This window comes from Cetorhinus maximus, chromosome 8 (genome assembly GCF_964194155.1).
Source record: "Cetorhinus maximus chromosome 8, sCetMax3.hap1.1, whole genome shotgun sequence".
Lineage (NCBI taxonomy): Eukaryota > Metazoa > Chordata > Chondrichthyes > Lamniformes > Cetorhinidae > Cetorhinus > Cetorhinus maximus.
The window spans coordinates 57,702,042-57,720,834 of record NC_135886.1 but is presented as its reverse complement, the minus strand read 5'-3'; the positions used below and the strand labels follow the sequence as shown (position 1 = coordinate 57,720,834).

Here is an 18,793-nt window from a genome sequence, read left to right as displayed (position 1 = left end):
GGGGGGGGTAAGAAGTGGAGGAAGGATGGGGGGAAGAAGGGGAGGAAGGATGGGGGGAAGTGGAGGAGGAAGGATGGGGGGGGAAGGAGTGGAGGAAGGATGGGGGGGAAGAAGTGGAGGAGGGATGAGCGGGAAGTGGAGGAGGGGGAGGAAGGATGGGGTGGAAGAGGAGGAGGAAGGATGGGGTGGAAGAGGAGGAAGGATGGGGTGGAAGAGGAGGAAGGATGGGGTGGAAGAGGAGGAGGAAGGATGGGGTGGAAGAGGAGGAGGAAGGATGGGGTGGAAGAGGAGGAGGAAGGATGGGGTGGAAGAGGAGGAGGAAGGATGGGGTGGAAGAGGAGGAGGAAGGATGGGGTGGAAGAGGAGGAGGAAGGATGGGGTGGAAGAGGAGGAGGAAGGATGGGTTGGAAGAGGAGGAGGAAGGATGGGATGGAAGAGGAGGAGGAGGAAGGATGGGGGGAAGAAGAGGAGGATGTGGGGGAGGAGGAGGATGGATGGGAAACAGTAGGAGGTGGAAGGATGTGGGGAGGAGTAGGAAGATGAATGGGCAAGAGTTGGAGGAAGGTATGGGAGAAGAGTAGGAGGAGGAAGATATAGGAGGTAAGAGGAGGAAGGATGGGGGGATAAGAAGTGGAGGAAGGATGGGGGGGTAAGAAGTGGAGGAAGGATGGGGGGAAGAAGGGGAGGAAGGATGGGGGGAAGTGGAGGAGGAAGGATGGGGGAAGAAGTGGAGGAGGGATGAGCGGGAAGTGGAGGAGGGGGAGGAAGGATGGGGTGGAAGAGGAGGAGGAAGGATGGGGTGGAAGAGGAGGAGGAAGGATGGGGTGGAAGAGGAGGAGGAAGGATGGGGTGGAAGAGGAGGAGGAAGGATGGGGTGGAAGAGGAGGAGGAAGGATGGGGTGGAAGAGGAGGAGGAAGGATGGGGTGGAAGAGGAGGAGGAAGGATGGGGTGGAAGAGGAGGAGGAAGGATGGGGTGGAAGAGGAGGAGGAAGGATGGGGTGGAAGAGGAGGAGGAAGGATGGGGTGGAAGAGGAGGAGGAAGGATGGGGTGGAAGAGGAGGAGGAAGGATGGGGTGGAAGAGGAGGAGGAAGGATGGGTTGGAAGAGGAGGAGGAAGGATGGGATGGAAGAGGAGGAGGAGGAGGAAGGATGGGGGGAAGAAGAGGAGGAAGGATGTGGGGGAGGAGGGAGGATGGGGAGGAGGAGGATGGATGGGAAACAGTAGGAGGTGGAAGGATGTGGGGAGGAGTAGGAAGATGAATGGGCAAGAGTTGGAGGAAGGTATGGGAGAAGAGTAGGAGGAGGAAGATATAGGAGGTAAGAGGAGGAAGGATGGGGGGATAAGAAGTGGAGGAAGGATGGGGGGGTAAGAAGTGGAGGAAGGATGGGGGGGAAGAAGGGGAGGAAGGATGGGGGGAAGTGGAAGAGGAAGGATGGGGGAAGAAGTGGAGGAGGGATGAGCGGGAAGTGGAGGAGGGGGAGGAAGGATGGGGTGGAAGAGGAGGAGGAAGGATGGGGTGGAAGAGGAGGAGGGAGGATGGGGTGGAAGAGGAGGAGGAGGAAGGATGGGGTGGAAGAGGAGGAGGAAGGATGGGGTGGAAGAGGAGGAGGAAGGATGGGGTGGAAGAGGAGGAGGAAGGATGGGGTGGAAGAGGAGGAGGAAGGATGGGGTGGAAGAGGAGGAAGGAGGGGTGGAAAGTGGGGTGGAAGAGAGGAGGAGGGTGGAAGAGGAGGAGGAAGGATGGGGTGGAAGAGGAGGAGGATGGTATGGGGGGTAAGAGGAGGAGGAAGGTATGGGCGGTAAGAGGAGGAGGAAGGTATGGGCGGTAAGAGGAGGAGGAGGAAGGTATGGGCGGTAAGAGGAGGAGGAGAAAGGATGGGGGCAAGAGGAGGAGGAGAAAGGATGGGGGCAAGAGGAGGAGGAGAAAGGATGGGGGCAAGAGGAGGAGGAGAAAGGATGGGGGCAAGAGGAGGAGGAGAAAGGATGGGGGCAAGAGGAGGAGGAGAAAGGATGGGGGCAAGAGGAGGAGGAGAAAGGATGGGGGCAAGAGGAGGAGGAGAAAGGATGGGGGCAAGAGGAGGAGGAGAAAGGATGGGGGCAAGAGGAGGAGGAGAAAGGATGGGGGCAAGAGGAGGAGGAGAAAGGATGGGGGCAAGAGGAGGAGGAGAAAGGATGGGGGCAAGAGGAGGAGGAGGAGGAGAAAGGATGGGGGCAAGAGGAGGAGGAGGAGGAGAAAGGATGGGGGCAAGAGGAGGAGGAGGAGGAGAAAGGATGGGGGCAAGAGGAGGAGGAGAAAGGATGGGGGCAAGAGGAGGAGGAGGAGGAGAAAGGATGGGGGCAAGAGGAGGAGGAAGGAGAGGATGGGGGCAAGAGGAGGAGGAAGGAGAGGATAGGGGGGGCGAGGAGGAGGAAGGAGAGGATGGGGGGGGCGAGGAGGAGGAAGGAGAGGATGGGGGGGCGAGGAGGAGGAAGGAGAGGATGGGGGGGCGAGGAGGAGGAAGGAGAGGATGGGGGGGCGAGGAGGAGGAAGGAGAGGATGGGGGGGCGAGGAGGAGGAAGGAGAGGATGGGGGGGCGAGGAGGAGGAAGGAGAGGATGGGGGGGCGAGGAGGAGGAAGGAGGAAGGGTGGGGGGGGGCGAGGAGGAGGAGGAGGAAGGGTGGGGGGGAAGAGGAGGAGGAGGAGGAGGAAGGGTGGGGGGGGGGCGAGGAGGAGGAAGGGTGGGGGGGGCGAGGAGGAGGAAGGGTGGGGGGGGCGAGGAGGAGGAAGGAGGAAGGGGCGAGGAGGAGGAAGGAGGAAGGGTGGGGGGGGCGAGGAGGAGGAACGAGGAAGGGTGGGGGGGGCGAGGAGGAGGAGGAGGAAGGGTGGGGGGGAAGAGGAGGAGGAGGAGGAGGAAGGGTGGGGGGGAAGAGGAGGAGGAGGAGGAGGAAGGGTGGGGGGGAAGAGGAGGAGGAGGAGGAGGAAGGGTGGGGGGGAAGAGGAGGAGGAGGAGGAAGGGTGGGGGGGAAGAGGAGGAGGAGGAGGAGGAGGAAGGGTGGGGGGAAGAGGAGGAGGAGGAAGGGTGGGGGGGAAGAGGAGGAGGAGGAGGAGGAGGAAGGGTGGGGGGGAAGAGGAGGAGGAGGAGGAAGGGTGGGGGGGAAGAGGAGGAGGAGGAGGAGGAAGGGTGGGGGGGAAGAGGAGGAGGAGGAGGAAGGGTGGGGGGGAAGAGGAGGAGGAAGGATGGGGAAGAGTAGGAGGTGGAGGAAGATGGATGGGCAAGAGTAGGAGGAAGGTAAGGGAGAAGAGTGGGAGGAGCAAGGTATGGGAGGTAAGAGGAGGAGGAGGAAGGGTGGGGGGGGAAGAAGTGGAGGAAGGATGGGGGGAAGAAGTGGAGGAAGGATGGGGGGAAGAAGTGGAGGAAGGATGGGGGGAAGAAGTGGAGGAAGGATGGGGGGAAGAAGTGGAGGAAGGATGGGGGGAAGAAGTGGAGGAAGGATGGGGGAAGAAGTGGAGGAAGGATGGGGGGAAGAAGTGGAGGAAGGATGGGGGGAAGAAGTGGAGGAAGGATGGGGGAAGAAGTGGAGGAAGGGTGAGGGGAAGAAGTGGAGGAAGGATGGGGGGAAGAAGTGGAGGAAGGGTGAGGGGAAGTGGAGGAGGAAGGATGGGGGGAAGAAGTGGAGGAAGGATGGGGGGAAGAAGTGGAGGAAGGATGAGAGGAAGGATGGGGGGAAGAAGTGGAGGAAGGGTGAGGGGAAGTGGAGGAGGAAGATGGAAGGGGAAGAGTAGGAGGAGGGAGGATGGGGGAGGAGGAGGAAGATGGATGGGGAAGAGGAGGAGGTAGGTATGGGAGGGAAGAGGAGGAGTAGGTATGGGAGGGAAGAGGAGGAGGTAGGTATGGGAGGGAAGAGGAGGAGGTAGGTATGGGAGGGAAGAGGAGGAGGTAGGTATGGGAGGGAAGAGGAGGAGGAAGGAATGGGAGGTAAGAGGAGGAGGAAGGAATGGGAGGTAAGAGGAGAAGGAAGGAATGGGAGGGAAGAGGAGGAGGAAGGAATGGGAGGGAAGAGGAGGAGGAGGAAGAAATGGGAGGGAAGAGGAGGAGGAAGGAATGGGAGGAGGAGGAATGAATGGGAGGGAAGAGGAGGAGGAAGGAATGGGAGGGAAGAGGAGGAGGAAGGAATGGGAGGGAAGAGGAGGAGGAAGGATGGGAGGGAAGAGGAGGAGGAAGGATGGGGTGGAAGAGGAGGAGGAGGAAGGATGGGGTGGAAGAGGAGGAGGAAGATGGAAGGAGAAGAGTAGGAGGGGGGAGGAGGAGGAAGATGGATGGGGAAGAGTAGGAGGAAGGTATGGGGGAAGGGTAGGAGGAGGAAGGTATGGGAGAAGAGTAGGAGGAGGAAGGTATGGGAGAAGAGTAGGAGGAGGAAGGATGGGGGGGAAGAGGAGGAGGAGGAAGGATGGGGGGGAAGAAGAGGAGGAAGGATGGGGGGGCATGTGCTCAAGGAGGATGGGGGGGGATGTGCTCAAGGAGGATGGGGGGGGATGTGCTCAAGGAGGATGGGGGTAAGAGGAGGAGGAAGGATGGGGGTAAGAGGAGGAGGAAGGATGGGGGGGAAGAGGCGGTGGAGGAAGGATGGGGAGGAGGAGGAGGAGGAGGAGGAAGGATGGGGGGAGGAGGAGGAGGAAGGATGGGGGGAGGAGGAGGAGGAGGAAGGATGGGGGAGGAGGAGGAGGAGGAAGGATGGGGGAGGAGGAGGAGGAAGGATGGGGGGAGGAGGAGGAGGTGGAAGGATGGGGGGAGGAGGAGGAGGAAGGATGGGAGGAGGAGGAGTGGGAATGCGGGGGAAGAGGAGGAGGAAGGATGGGGGGAGGAGGAGGAAGGATGGGGGGAGGAGGAGCAAGGATGGGGGGAGGAGGAGGAGGTGGAAGGATGGGGGGAGGAGGAGGAGGAAGGATGGGAGGAGGAGGAGTGGGAATGCGGGGGAAGAGGAGGACGAAGGATGGGGGGAGGAGGAGGAAGGATGGGGGGGAGGAGGAGCAAGGATGGGGGGAGGAGGAGGAGGTGGAAGGATGGGGGGAGGAGGAGGAGGAAGGATGGGAGGAGGAGGAGTGGGAATGCGGGGGAAGAGGAGGAGGAAGGATGGGGGGAGGAGGAGGAAGGATGGGGGGAGGAGGAGGAAGGATGGGGGGAGGAGGAGGAAGGATGGGGGGAGGAGGAGGACGGATGGGGGGAGGAGGAGGACGGACGGACGGGGGGAGGACGGACGGACGGACAGGGGGAGGACGGACGGACGGACGGGGGAGGACGGACGGACGGACGGGGGGAGGACGGACGGACGGACGGGGGGAGGACGGACGGACGGACGGGGGGAGGACGGACGGACGGACGGGGGGAGGACGGACGGACGGACGGGGGGAGGACGGACGGACGGACGGGGGGAGGACGGACGGACGGACGGGGGGAGGACGGACGGACGGACGGGGGGAGGACGGGCGGACGGACGGGGGGAGGACGGGCGGACGGACGGGGGGAGGACGGGCGGACGGACGGGGGGAGGACGGGCGGACGGACGGGGGGAGGACGGGCGGACGGACGGACGGGGGGAGGACGGACGGACGGACGGACGGGAAGGGAAGGAGGGAGGACGGGTGGATAGGGGAGGAGGTGGAGGAAGGACGGGTGGGAAGGGGAGGAGGGGGAGGAAGGACGGGTGGGAAGGGGAGGAGGGAGGACGGGTGGGAAGGGGAGGAGGGGGGACGGGTGGGAAGGGGAGGAGGAGGAGGGGGGACGGGTGGGAAGGGGAGGAGGAGGAGGGGGGACGGGTGGGAAGGGGAGGAGGAGGAGGGGGGACGGGTGGGAAGGGGAGGAGGTGGAGGGAGGACGGGTGGGAAGGGGAGGAGGTGGAGGGAGGACGGGTGGGAAGGGGAGGAGGAGGAGGGAGGACGGGTGGGAAGGGGAGGAGGAGGAGGGAGGACGGGTGGGAAGGGGAGGAGGAGGAGGGAGGACGGGTGGGAAGGGGAGGAGGAGGAGGGAGGACGGGTGGGGTGGGAAGGGGAGGAGGAGGAGGGAGGACGGGTGGGGTGGGAAGGGAGGAGGAGGAGGGAGGACGGGGTGGGAAGGGAAGGGGAGGAGGAGGAGGGAGGACGTGGTGGTGGGAGGAGGAGGAGGAGGAGGAGGAGGACGGGTGGGAAGGGGAGGAGGAGGAGGGAGGACGGGTGGGGAAGGGGAGGAGGGGTAGGTGGTGGGGGACGGGGAGGAGGAGGGGGGTATGAGGAGGAGGAGGAGGTGGGAGGAGGGGGTACGGGAAGCAGGAGGAGGAGGGGGGACGGTGAAGAGGAGGAGGAGGGGGCACGGGGAGGGGGAGGAGGAGGATGAGGGGGGGGACGGGGAAGAGGAGGAGGAAGGACGGGGGGGAACTGGAGGAAAGATGGCGGGGAAGAGGAGGGAAGGGGGGAAGAGGAGGAGGAAGGATCGGAGGAAAGAGAAGTATCGGAGGAAAGAGAAGTATCGGGGGGAGGAGGAGGTGTGGGGATGGAGGAGGAGGAGGAGGGGGGACGGGGGTGGTGAGGAGGGGGGAGGATGAGGGGGGAAGGAGGAGGTGTGGGGGACGCGACGGGGGCGAGGAGGATGGGGGGGGAGGAGGAGGAGGGGAGGAGGAGGAGGGGGGTACGGGGAGGAGGAGTGGGGGACGGGAAGGAGGAGGAGGAAGAGGAAGGATGGGGGTAAGGGGGGGGAGGAGGAAGAACGGGGGAGGAGGAGGAGGATTGGGGACGGGGGTGGAGGATGAAGGGTGGAGGAGGAGGAGGATTGGGGGGTGGGTGTGGAGGAGGAGGGGTGGATGTGGAGGAGGAGGAGCAGGAGGGTGTTCGGGTGGGGGGGTGGAGGAGGGGTGGACGGGGGCGGTGGAGGAGGGGGGATGGGGTTGGTGGAGGAGGGGGGATGGGGTGGGTGGTGGGGGAGGAGGAGGGGGTAGGGGGCTGGTGGAGGAGCGGTGGACGGGGGGGCTGGTGGAGGAGGAGGTGTTGGGGGTTGGAGGAGGGGTGTGGGGATGGGGGGGAGGAGGAAGGGGGGGTGCCGGGGGGCGGTGGAGGAGGAGCAGGTTGGAGGAGTGGGGAGGGGAGGGGCAGGAGGAGGGGAGGAAGGGGGGTGGGGGAGGAGGAAGAGGAGGCGGCTGTGTGGGAGGCCAGATGGGGGTATAGAGAGGAGGCGAAGTGGGGAGGAGCGAATAGATTGATCTTGTTGAATGGCTATGCAGGTTTGAAAGGTCCTGAAAGTGGATTATTGCCTTGTGTTGCAGGATTGGCAGCCACCTTTTGCTTGTGATGTTGACAAACTACACTTTACCCCACGCATTCAGAGGCTGAATGAACTTGAGGTAAGTTTTCATTTTGTCCTGTTTGGTGACTTTATATACTTCTCTGTACGGGTGTTAGTACTGAAAGCCTTTTGTAACCAAATTTGAGAAGACATCGTGTATTGAGATTTTGAAGTTAATGTTTATATTTTTTAATTTAATTTTCTTGTTACGTTGCTTGTAGGTAATAGAGGCAGTCAGAAATTCACTGCATGTGGCCTTGATTCTGAAACTTCTTTACAATATTTGATATTAAGTACCCAATCAGCGTTATTTGCTGTGATCTATTTTCAGTGGTCTTATCCTGTGAATTGATGCTGAAATAATTGGGACGTTAAGTTTTTGTTTCTACCAAATTAATCTTTAATTGTCTGCATGCAGTGGGTCTATACTTTAGGTCACATGCCTGTGCCACTCCATCTAGGCTGAAGTTTTGGTACAATACTGAAGTACTGTTCACTGTCTGAGGTGAGATGGTAAGCAAAAATTGTGTCTCAGATGGACGTAAAGGATATTGTGCCACTCTAAAGATCTGGCCCAGGGTCCTGGTCAACATTTATCCTCAACTAGCATCACTTAACAAATTTTCTAAGTCATTTATCTCCTTGCTGTTGTCCTGTGTACAAACTAGTTGTTGTATTTCCCTATGCTGGAACACTAATTGTGTTAAAGCATTTTAGAACATCCTGGGTTTGTTAAAAGTGCTGTATAAATTTTGCTTTCTGTGCAGATTCCTTTTGCCTCCTTCAGCACTAAACATCTTGCTATATACAAAGTGGCATAAATAAGTAATTAAGTGCATGTAAAACCCTGATTTGAGATGTGATGAAGTGTTGTATGAATGAAAGTTTGTATTTTTTATCCCTATTGGACAATGCATACAGTATTATCCCTTTAGAAAAGAATACTCATGTGATCTGTTCACAGGCTCAGACCAGAGTAAAACTCAATTTTCTGGACCAGATAGCAAAATTCTGGGAACTGCAGGGATCAACATTAAAAATTCCACATGTGGAAAGGAAAATTTTGGATTTATTTTTACTCAACAAGGTAAGATTTCTGTTATGTTCCTACCTTAGAGTCCAATACTTGTTTTAATAACATACACTTGCCTCCATCTCTTCCTGCCCTAGTAAGTCTGTTTGTCACTGTCATAAAGCAAGTAAAGTGGCCTAAAGAGAATCTTTTGTTCAATATTATCCAAAAGTGAAATGGGCAAGTTACTCCAGCTAGTTCGGACAGTGTGTAGACTGGTTGGGGGTGAGAAGTGAATGCCGCATACCCTGCCTCCTCTTCACTCTAACCATCAAACATGCATCAGGGTGATATGGTTTGATTAATGGAATGCATATATTGTATGAAATTTTATATAGTGTGTATTGGAGTCTTTCAGAGTAACATGTTAGAAAAAATTAGTGTATGAGGGGAAAGTTGCATCACTGATGGGTAGATTGAGGTTCAGGAAATAAAAAGTTGAGTTAAATAGATGTTGCTGGAATTGTACCCGAGGGGGCAGAGTTGCTTTTGTGCGTATGTAGATGTTTTGTGTAATTGTATGGAATACAATTTTGAAATTTGCAGAGTTATAGAGACTTAACAAATTGATTACTTCAGGAAGTTCAGGTTAGTGGAATAAGTAGACAGGTAGCAAATACAATTCAATGTGAGATTTAATTTATAGAGGAAGAACAAGTATGGAGTGTCTATGCTTAACAGAACGCTGCTTGAAGGGTCACAGTCCTAAAACATTAACTCTTTCTGTCTCCTGAGCATCTGTAGCATTTTCTGTTTTTATTTCTACTGATAGAAAACATATCTTTCCTTAGCCCTTGGCCCTAAAATGTTAATAATTAGGACATCAATAAAGGAACTTGAAAGCTGCCAAGCTTTATAAAAGTGGAGAAGAGACCTGTACACAATGAAGGGAAAATAAAGTGATGCAGATACAACAGTGAGAGAGATGAGGGGGTATGGGGGAGAGAGAGAGAGAGGTTAAGCCTTGAGTGACAAAGAATTAGAGGGAAAGCTATAATACTTTGCAGAATACTATAGCCTTTATAACATCTTCATTGTTGCACTAATATTTTATCTTGGTCATTTATGCTCTGTATACTGTATGCCAATTATGTAGTTGTTCTGCTTTCTTTGCAGCTTGTTGCAGAGGAAGGTGGGTTCGAAATAGTTTGTAAGGAACGGCGATGGTCTAAGATAGCACACATGATGGCATATCCACCTGGAAAGGCATTGGGCTCACTACTTCGATCGCACTATGAACGTATCCTGTACCCTTATAATCTCTTTCAGTCTGGTGCCAGTCTTCTGGTGAGTGCAGTGCATTTAATAAGTACTTGTTGTCATTCAGGTGCTGGCTCTGTAATATATCCTGAATAGGATGATAATTTAATGGTCTGGAATTAATTTGATACTGGCAGACAAATGTTAAGACACAAGAGATCCTTTGGCCTGCTTCTCATTCCTCCAGTACTAAACTGCTTGGCAGTTCAAGATCTGTAGAAAGGGAGAGGGGAGAGACATGCTCCTAGCTGCTAGAATGCTATGGAAGTAGTTAACAGCACAGTTTGTCATCCAAGAAAATCAAATGAGGCAGTGGGAGAGAAGTTCTAAACCCTATAGTTTAAGAAGCAGTTCCAATTTGAGTTTGTAGTTGACACCATTTTCAGACTCTACAGACTTTAGCTCATAAATTGAAGAAAATTGAATTGCAATGTTTTAGGATCTCTATCAATTGCAGATATTAGACCGAAGAACCAATGGAAATCATTACTGAGTTAAGTGCTGTTTTATATTTCTATTGCAGTGTGTTTTTAATTCTATAGATTATTGTAGTTTGCAAGGGATAACCTTTGCATTTGGCACCTGAGTTCCAAATATGTTTAGTGGCTGCAATAAATAATGAGCCAAATTTAGTTAACAGCCTAATGGTGGGTAAATGTTTATCTAATAGTGATTACATTGTGATCAAGTTCAATATAGTGTTTGAGAGGGGGAAGTGCAAAACAGCTAAGCTTCTAGATTTAGGTGAGACTGGCTAAGACAATGGAATTGTCCACAGTGAACTGGCAAGTCTGTTAATTAAAATGATAGAAGATCAGCGGTAGGTGTTCATAGATAAATTTAGTATGATGCAGAATCACTTTATACCCCTAAGGGGCAAGAGCTCTGCGTGCCCAAAAATACCACCCATTGATCTGTCACCCAAGTGTGTCCTGTATACAAAGAACAGGACAAACCCAACCCGGCCAATTACCGCCCCATCAGCCTATTCTCGATCATCAGTAAAGTAATGGAAGTGGTCATCAACAATGCTATGAAGTGGCGCTTGCTTAGCAATAACTTACTCACTGATGCTTAGTTTGGGTTCTGCCAGGGCCCAAGATTACGCAATGTTCAGCACCATTCACGACGACTCAGACTGAAGCAGTTCACATCCAAATGCAGCAAGACCTGGACAATATCCAGGCTTGGCCTGACAAGTGGCAAGTAACATTCGTGGCAATAACCATCTCCAACAAGAGAGAATCTAACCATTGCCCCATGACATTCATTGGCATTACTATCACTGAATCCCCCACTCAACATCCTGGGGGTTACCATTGACCAGAAACCGAACTGGACTAGCCATATAAATACTGTGGCTACAAGAACAAGTCAGAGGCTAGGAATCCTATGGCAAGTAACTTACCCCCTGGCTCCCCAAAGCCTGTCCACCTGTCTACAAGGCACGTCAGGAATACTCTTCGTTTGCCTGGATGAGTGTAGCTCCAACAGCACTCAAGAAACCTGACACCATCCAGGTCAAAGCAACCCACTTGATTGGTATCCCATAGTGGCAGCTGTATGTACCATCTACAATATACACGGCAGGAACTCACCAACACTCCTTAGCACCTTCCAAACCCTCGACTGCTACCAGCTAGAAGGTCAAGGGCAGCAAGCACTTGGGAACACCCCCACCTGTAAGTTCCCATCCAAGCCACTCACTGTCCTGACTTAGAAATATATCGCCATCCCTTCACTGTCGCTGGGTCAAAATCATGGAACTCCCTCCCTAACAGCACTGTGGGTTTACCTACACCAAGGGACTGCAGCAGTTCAAGAAGGCAGCTCACCGCCATCTTACCAAGGGCAATTAGGGATGGACAATAAATGCTGGCCTAGCTAGCAACGCCCACATCCCATGAACGAATGTAAAAAAAGTAAATGGCACTTGATGAAAGCATCAGCCTTTCTATTCATCCATTTCAACACAATGAAGAACGAAAGATTATCTTCATGTAAAAATTAAAGGGATAGTTTTCAAATTTTGCATTTTTACATTTGAAACTATGCAAAAATGTAAATGATTAAATGTTGACCAACCTTATTCCCTTGTCACTCCCATTGATTAACAATAATTCTTCCCTAAATATAAAACAAAAAGCTAAAAGCTACTGCGGATGCTGGAAATCCAAAACAAAAACAGAATTACCTGGAAAAACTCAGCAGGTCTGGCAGCATCGGCGGAGAAGAAATCAGTTAACGTTTCGAGCCTTCATGGCACTTCGGCAGAACTGAAGCATAGTTAGAAGAAGGGAGAAATATAAATTGGTTTAAGGTGGGGGGGGGTGGGGGGGGGTGGGGGGAGAGAGAGACATTGAGGGTGTGGTGATTGTGGAGATGAGCAGATAATCAAAAGATGTCACAGACAAAAGGGTCAAAGAGGTGTTTTGTCTGAGAAAAGTGCTAATTAAGAATGGAGGACAGGATATTCAAAGTACAGCTCTAGTGGGGGTGGGGTGGAAAGGCTAACAAGGTTTTAGTTTTAGATTTAAAAATAATGGAAATAGGTGGGGAAAGAAGAATCTATATAAATTATTGAAAAAAAAGTGGGGGTGGGGGAGGGGGGAGTTTAAGATCTAAAGTTGTTGAATTCAATATTCAGCCCGGAAGGCTGCAAAGTGCCTAGTCGGAAGATGAGGTGCTGTTCCTCCAGTTTGCGTTGGGCTTCACTGGAACAATGCAGCAAGCCAAGGACAGACATGTGGGCAAGAGAACAGGGTGGAGTGTTAAAATGGCAAGCGACAGGGAGGTTTGGGTCTTTCTTGCGGACAGACCGCAGGTGTTCCGCAAAACGGTCGCCCAGTTTGCGTTTGGTCTCTCCAATGTAGAAGGGACCGCATTGGGAGCAACGAATGCAGTAGACTAGGTTAGGGGAAATGCAAGTGAAATGCTGCTTCACTTGAAAGGAGTGTTTGGGCCCTTGGACGGTGAGGAGAGAGGAAGTGAAGGGGCAGGTGTTGCATCTTCTGCGTGGGCATGGGGAGGTGCCATAAGTGGGGGTTGAGGAGTAGGGGGTGATGGAGGAGTGGACCAGGGTGTCCCGGAGGGAACGATCCCTACGGAATGCCGTCAGGGTGGGTGAAGGGAAGATGTGTTTGGTGGTGGCATCATGCTGGAGTTGGCGGAAATGGCGGAGGATGATCCTTTGAATGCGGAGGCTGGTGGGGTGATAAGTGAGGACAAGGGGGACCCTATCATGTTTCTGGGAAGGAGGAGAAGGCGTGAGGGAGGATGCGCGGGATATGGGCCGGACACGGTTGAGGGCCCTGTCAACGACCGTGGATGGAAAACCTCGGTTAAGGAAGAAGGAGGACATGTCAGAGGAGCTGTTTTTGAAGGTAGCGTCATCAGAACAGATGCGATGGAGGCGAAGGAACTGAGAGAATGGGATGGAGTCTTTACAAGAAGCGGGGTGTGAGGAGCTGTAGTCGAGGTAGCTGTGGGAGTCGGTAGGCTTGTAATGGATATTGGTGGACAGTCTATCATCAGAAATTGAGACAGAGAGGTCAAGGAAGGGAAGAGAAGTGTCAGAGATGGACCATGTGAAGATGATGGAGGGGTGGAGATTGGAAGCAAAATTAATAAATTTTTCCAGGTCCCGACGAGAGCATGAAGCAGCACCGAAGTAATCATCGATGTACCGGAGAAAGAGTTGTGGGAGGGGGCCGGAGTAGGACTGGAACAAGGAATGTTCCACATACCCCATAAAGAGACAGGCATAGCTGGGGCCCATGCGGGTACCCAGTGCCCGCATGGGCCCCAGCTATGCCTGTCTCTTTATGGGGTATGTGGAACATTCCTTGTTCCAGTCCTACTCCGGCCCCCTCCCACAACTCTTTCTCCGGTACATCGATGATTACTTCGGTGCTGCTTCATGCTCTCATCGGGACCTGGAAAAATTTATTAATTTTGCTTCCAATCTCCACCCCTCCATCATCTTCACATGGTCCATCTCTGACACTTCTCTTCCCTTCCTTGACCTCTCTGTCTCAATTTCTGATGATAGACTGTCCACCAATATCCATTACAAGCCTACCGACTCCCACAGCTACCTCGACTACAGCTCCTCACACCCCGCTTCTTGTAAAGACTCCATCCCATTCTCTCAGTTCCTTCGCCTCCATCGCATCTGTTCTGATGACGCTACCTTCAAAAACAGCTCCTCTGACATGTCCTCCTTCTTCCTTAACCGAGGTTTTCCATCCACGGTCGTTGACAGGGCCCTCAACCGTGTCCGGCCCATATCCCGCGCATCCTCCCTCACGCCTTCTCCTCCTTCCCAGAAACATGATAGGGTCCCCCTTGTCCTCACTTATCACCCCACCAGCCTCCGCATTCAAAGGATCATCCTCCGCCATTTCCGCCAACTCCAGCATGATGCCACCACCAAACACATCTTCCCTTCACCCACCCTGACGGCATTCCGTAGGGATCGTTCCCTCCGGGACACCCTGGTCCACTCCTCCATCACCCCCTACTCCTCAACCCCCACCTATGGCACCTCCCCATGCCCACGCAGAAGATGCAACACCTGTCCCTTCACTTCCTCTCTCCTCACCGTCCAAGGGCCCAAACACTCCTTTCAGGTGAAGCAGCATTTCACTTGCATTTCCCCCAACTTAGTCTACTGCATTCGTTGCTCCCAATGCAGTTTCCTCTACATTGGAGAGACCAAACGCAGACTGGGCGACCGCTTTGCAGAACACCTTCGGTCTGTCCGCAAGAATGACCCAGACCTCCCTGTCGCTTGCCATTTTAACACTCCACCCTGCTCTCTTGCCCACATGTCTGTCCTTGGCTTGCTGCATTGTTCCAGTGAAGCTCAACGCAAACTGGAGGAACAGCACCTCATCTTCCGACTAGGCACTTTACAGCCTTCCGGGCTGAATATTGAATTCAACAACTTTAGATCTTAAACTCCCCCCCCCCCACCCCCACTTTTTTTTCAATAATTTATATAGATTCTTCTTTCCCCACCTATTTCCATTATTTTTAAATCTAAAACTAAAACCTTGTTAGCCTTTCCACCCCACCCCCACTAGAGCTGTACTTTGAATATCCTGTCCTCCATTCTTAATTAGCACTTTTCTCAGACAAAACACCTCTTTGACCCTTTTATCTGTGACATCTTTTGATTATCTGCTCATCTCCACAATCACCACACCCTCAATGTCTCTCTCTCCCCCCACCCCCCCCCTCCCCCCCCACCCCCCACCTTAAACCAATTTATATTTCTCCCTTCTTCTAACTATGCTTCAGTTCTGCCGAAGTGCCATGAAGGCTCGAAACGTTAACTGATTTCTTCTCCGCCGATGCTGCCAGACCTGCTGAGTTTTTCCAGGTAATTCTGTTTTTGTAATAATTCTTCCCTATTTGGGCACCCATGGCGGTTGTACTCCTGTCTCTTGTATGCCATCTGCTATCGCTTCTCTTTGTACTCCCATTTGAGTGGACAGCATGGCCTCTTTGTGATGCCTTCCATGCACAACACGGTTTCAGCCATTCATTGAACACCATTATGTTGCTGTTTGCTTAGTGCTCTGAAGAAGCTGGGATTTTCCAGATGCTGATCTCAATTAATTTATGTTCCATGGCCAGTTTTCCCGCTGTGCTATGTATAACTAATTCTCTAATGAACATCAGAACCTAATTTCTATTTTCTAAATCATATGTATGCATCATTGTGTACCAGAAGAGGCTTGAGTGATCTGTTACTGGTCTCTTGGGAGTTACAGTCGTCTGTTGAGCTAATCAAATTTTACCTTATGTTCAAGCTTTTCTGTCTGTTACTTTTGCGACAACATTTATGTTGGGGCCAGTTAAATGTAATCCTGAGGCAGAGGAAGATCTTTGATGTAAAATGCTATTAATGGCTACTTTCTTTCCAAGATTATGAATGATATAAGTAATTTTGTAATGAAGGGACTGGGGTAGAAAGATGGGCTTTCACAATGCAGCAGCTGCAGTCCAATAATTGGTGAACTTGCCACTGTTTCCCATTCCAGGCTGGTAAGACTGTAGGTAAAGGTGGATAATGGAGTTGTATTAATGTTAATATAACCTCTTTGTAGTTTTATTTTTATTGACTTGCAAATTCCTGGCGTGAAAGGCCTATCTTTTTAAAATTTTCTTACTGGGTGAATTTTTGAAAGGAAAACATCACTAAATTAAGATTTTGATGTGCTAAAATCGAAGTAGTTTTCAATATTTCTATTGTTTCAGGATTTTGTAAAATGTAAATTAAACAGGTGTAGTCCCTCATCACATCACAAACTCCAGTTGCCATTTATCCTATTGTTAGTGAATATTGTACATATTAAGATAAATTCAACAATGATGAGCAAATGACATTGGTCTATCTACACTCAATTGTAAGTCTTTTTTTTTACTAATTCTTCCCAATTTCCCTGACTATGCTTTTGTTGGTTGAAAATAATCCCATGGCATTATTTAAAAGGTGTTCCCATGGGTCTGCTGCCCTTGTCCTTCCAGATGGTAGAGGTTGTGGGTTTGGAGGTGTTGTCGAAGGACCTATAATCAAGCTTCTTAGAATAACTAAAAGAGAGCAAGGATGTCTTAAAGTACTTCAAAGCCAATAATACTTTGGAAGTGTAATGTAGTCACTGTTGTAGTGAGTGAAGTGCGGAGTCACTTTGCGTACACAGTCTCTGAAACAGCAATCAGATAATCTGTTTGTGACAAAAACACAAATAGCTGGAAAAACTCAGCAGGCCTGACAGCATATGTGGAGAGGAAGACAGTTAACGTTTCAAGTCCGTATGACTCTTCATCAGAACTAAATAAAAATAGAAATGAGGTGAAATATAAGTTGGTTGAGGGGGGGTGGGACAGGTAGAGCTGGATGGAGGGCCAGTGATAGGTGGAGGCAAAGAAGAGATTGCCAGAGATGTCATAGACAAAAGGACAAAGGGGTGTTGACGGTGGTGATCTGTTTGTGATGTTGATTGTCCTGATCAGCATTTACCAAATGGAGAGGCTTTCTGCAACACTGCAGAACTCCTGTATATAGTACACTCTGCTACTTCTGTGCATTGGTGGTGCATGAGATGCTAGTCAAGTGGGCAGCTTTGTCCTTGATTATGTTGAGCTTCTAGAGTATTGGAGTTGCACTCATCAGGGAAGTTGAGAGAGTATTCCATCACATACCCGACTTGTGCTTTGTAGATGGCGGACAGTACTTGGGGGTGGGTGGGGTCAGTAGGTGAGTTATTCTCCGCAGGATTCCCAGCCTCTATATAGAGAATTACATTACATATAGACTTGCATTTAGATAGTACTTTTCAAGACCATTTTGAAGTGTAGTCACTGTTGCGGCGTAGGAAAAGTGGCAGCTAATTTGCACTCAGCAAACTCACACAAACAACATTGTGATAATGTCGCAAACAATAATCTGATTTTTATGATGTTTATTGAGGGATAAATATTTGCCAGGATACCATAACGAACTCCACTCCCTTTCTTCAATATCGTGCCTTGGGATCTTTTACACCTACCCAAGGAGGCTAGTGGGTTTAAACCGAGGGGTTTAAAAGATGAGACAATGTAGCACTCCTTCAGTACTATACTGTGGAGTGTTAGTATTGATTTTTGTGCCCCAGCCCTGGAGGGGTATTTGAAGGTGGAACCTTGTGATTCAGAAGCAGTTGAGCTACCAACTGAGCCACAGTTGACCTGCTCTTGTAGCCACGGTATTCTCTAGTCTGGTTATGTTTCTGGTTGATGGTAACTGCCTGGATGTTGGTGAGAGATTCAGTGATGTTAATGCTGTTAAATGTCATGGGAAATGGTTAGATTCTTTCCTGTTGGAGATGTTCATTGCCTAGCACTTGTGTGGCATGAATATTGCTTGCCACTTATCAGCCCAAGCTTGAATTTTGTCGAGGTCTTGCTGTATATGGACACAGACTACTACTGGAGGAGTATCTGAGGAGTCCCAAATGGTACTGAACATTGCAATCATTAGCGAACATTGCCACTTCTGAACTCATGATGGAGGGAAGGTCATTGATGAAGCAGCTGAAGATGGTTGGGCCTAGGACACTACCCTGAGGAACTCCTGCAGTGATGTCCTAGAGCTGAGCTGATTGACCTCCAACAACCACAACCATCTTCCTTTGTGCTAGGTATGACTCCAACCAATGGAGAATTTTCCCCGCTGGCTCCGATTGACTTAAATTTTGCTAGGGCCCCTTGATGATGCACTCGGTTAAATGCTGTCTTGATATCAAGGGCACTCTCAACTTGGGCTTTATTTAGGCTCATCATTGCCCATTGAGTTTTATATTCTACAACTTGTGATAACACTGAATTCCATTAGCTAAATCTCAAACCTCATCAACCTGAGGTGCTGGCATCTTTCCCCACCTTTTCAGTCACCCGTAACACGTTTTGTGTTATTGACTGACAATGGAATGCTTGTCCTAAGTTTTTAAGCTACGTTCTTTGCAGAAGATGATCTGCACCTCACCTTCAGAAGCCTTCTGATGAGCAATGTCTTTGACCAAATCTTTATTTATTTCCACTAAACTTTCTGGTTAGTGTCATTTTTTTGCATCTGATTTTTTGATGTTTTACTGTAGTTAAGGCAGTTATATAAATGTTTATCCGGCATGTTCAAGTATGGAAAAAATATATTTCCTGGACTTTGTAATATATTACAAAGTGCTAAAGAATTATTTAACATTGTATAATACTTACAGCATAGAAACAAGTCCAACTGATCTGTTCAATTTTTCATGTTCCATGATCCTCCTCTCCCCCCCACCCCAATCTAACTCCATCAACCTATCCTGTTCTTTTCTCCTTCGTGTTTAGCTCGCTCCTCCTTAATGCATTTATGCTATTCACCTCAACCATTCCCTGAGATAATGTGTTCCATATTCTTGGTATTCTAGGGAAAGAAGTTTCTCCAGATTTCACTGTTGGGTTTATTAGTGACTATCATGTATTTTATGGTCTATGGTCTCCCCTGCAAGTGTAAATGTTTACTCTGTCTAACCTATCGAGCCGTTTGATAGTTAGAAAGATCTCTATCAGGTCATCCCCTTCTAGAGAAAGGAGGCCCAGCTTGTTCTGGGGTTTACTCTCAGATCTAGTATAATTTT

General features: G+C 51.0%; 1 protein-coding gene across 2 annotated transcripts in view; it reads left to right on the top strand.

Annotated features, from left to right (window-relative positions):
* Positions 1-18,793, top strand: part of kdm5ba (lysine demethylase 5Ba) — a 254,050-nt gene that overhangs the window by 1,036 nt on the left and 234,221 nt on the right. The window contains exons 2-5 of one of the 2 annotated variants that reach the window (XM_078546911.1): positions 7,272-7,349; positions 8,256-8,378; positions 9,480-9,650; positions 15,443-15,523. In XM_078546911.1, coding sequence (XP_078403037.1) covers positions 7,272-7,349; positions 8,256-8,378; positions 9,480-9,650; positions 15,443-15,523 — 453 coding nt within the window. The remainder of the gene's footprint in view (positions 1-7,271; positions 7,350-8,255; positions 8,379-9,479; positions 9,651-15,442; positions 15,524-18,793) is intronic. The other variant, XM_078546909.1, reaches the window with a different exon arrangement.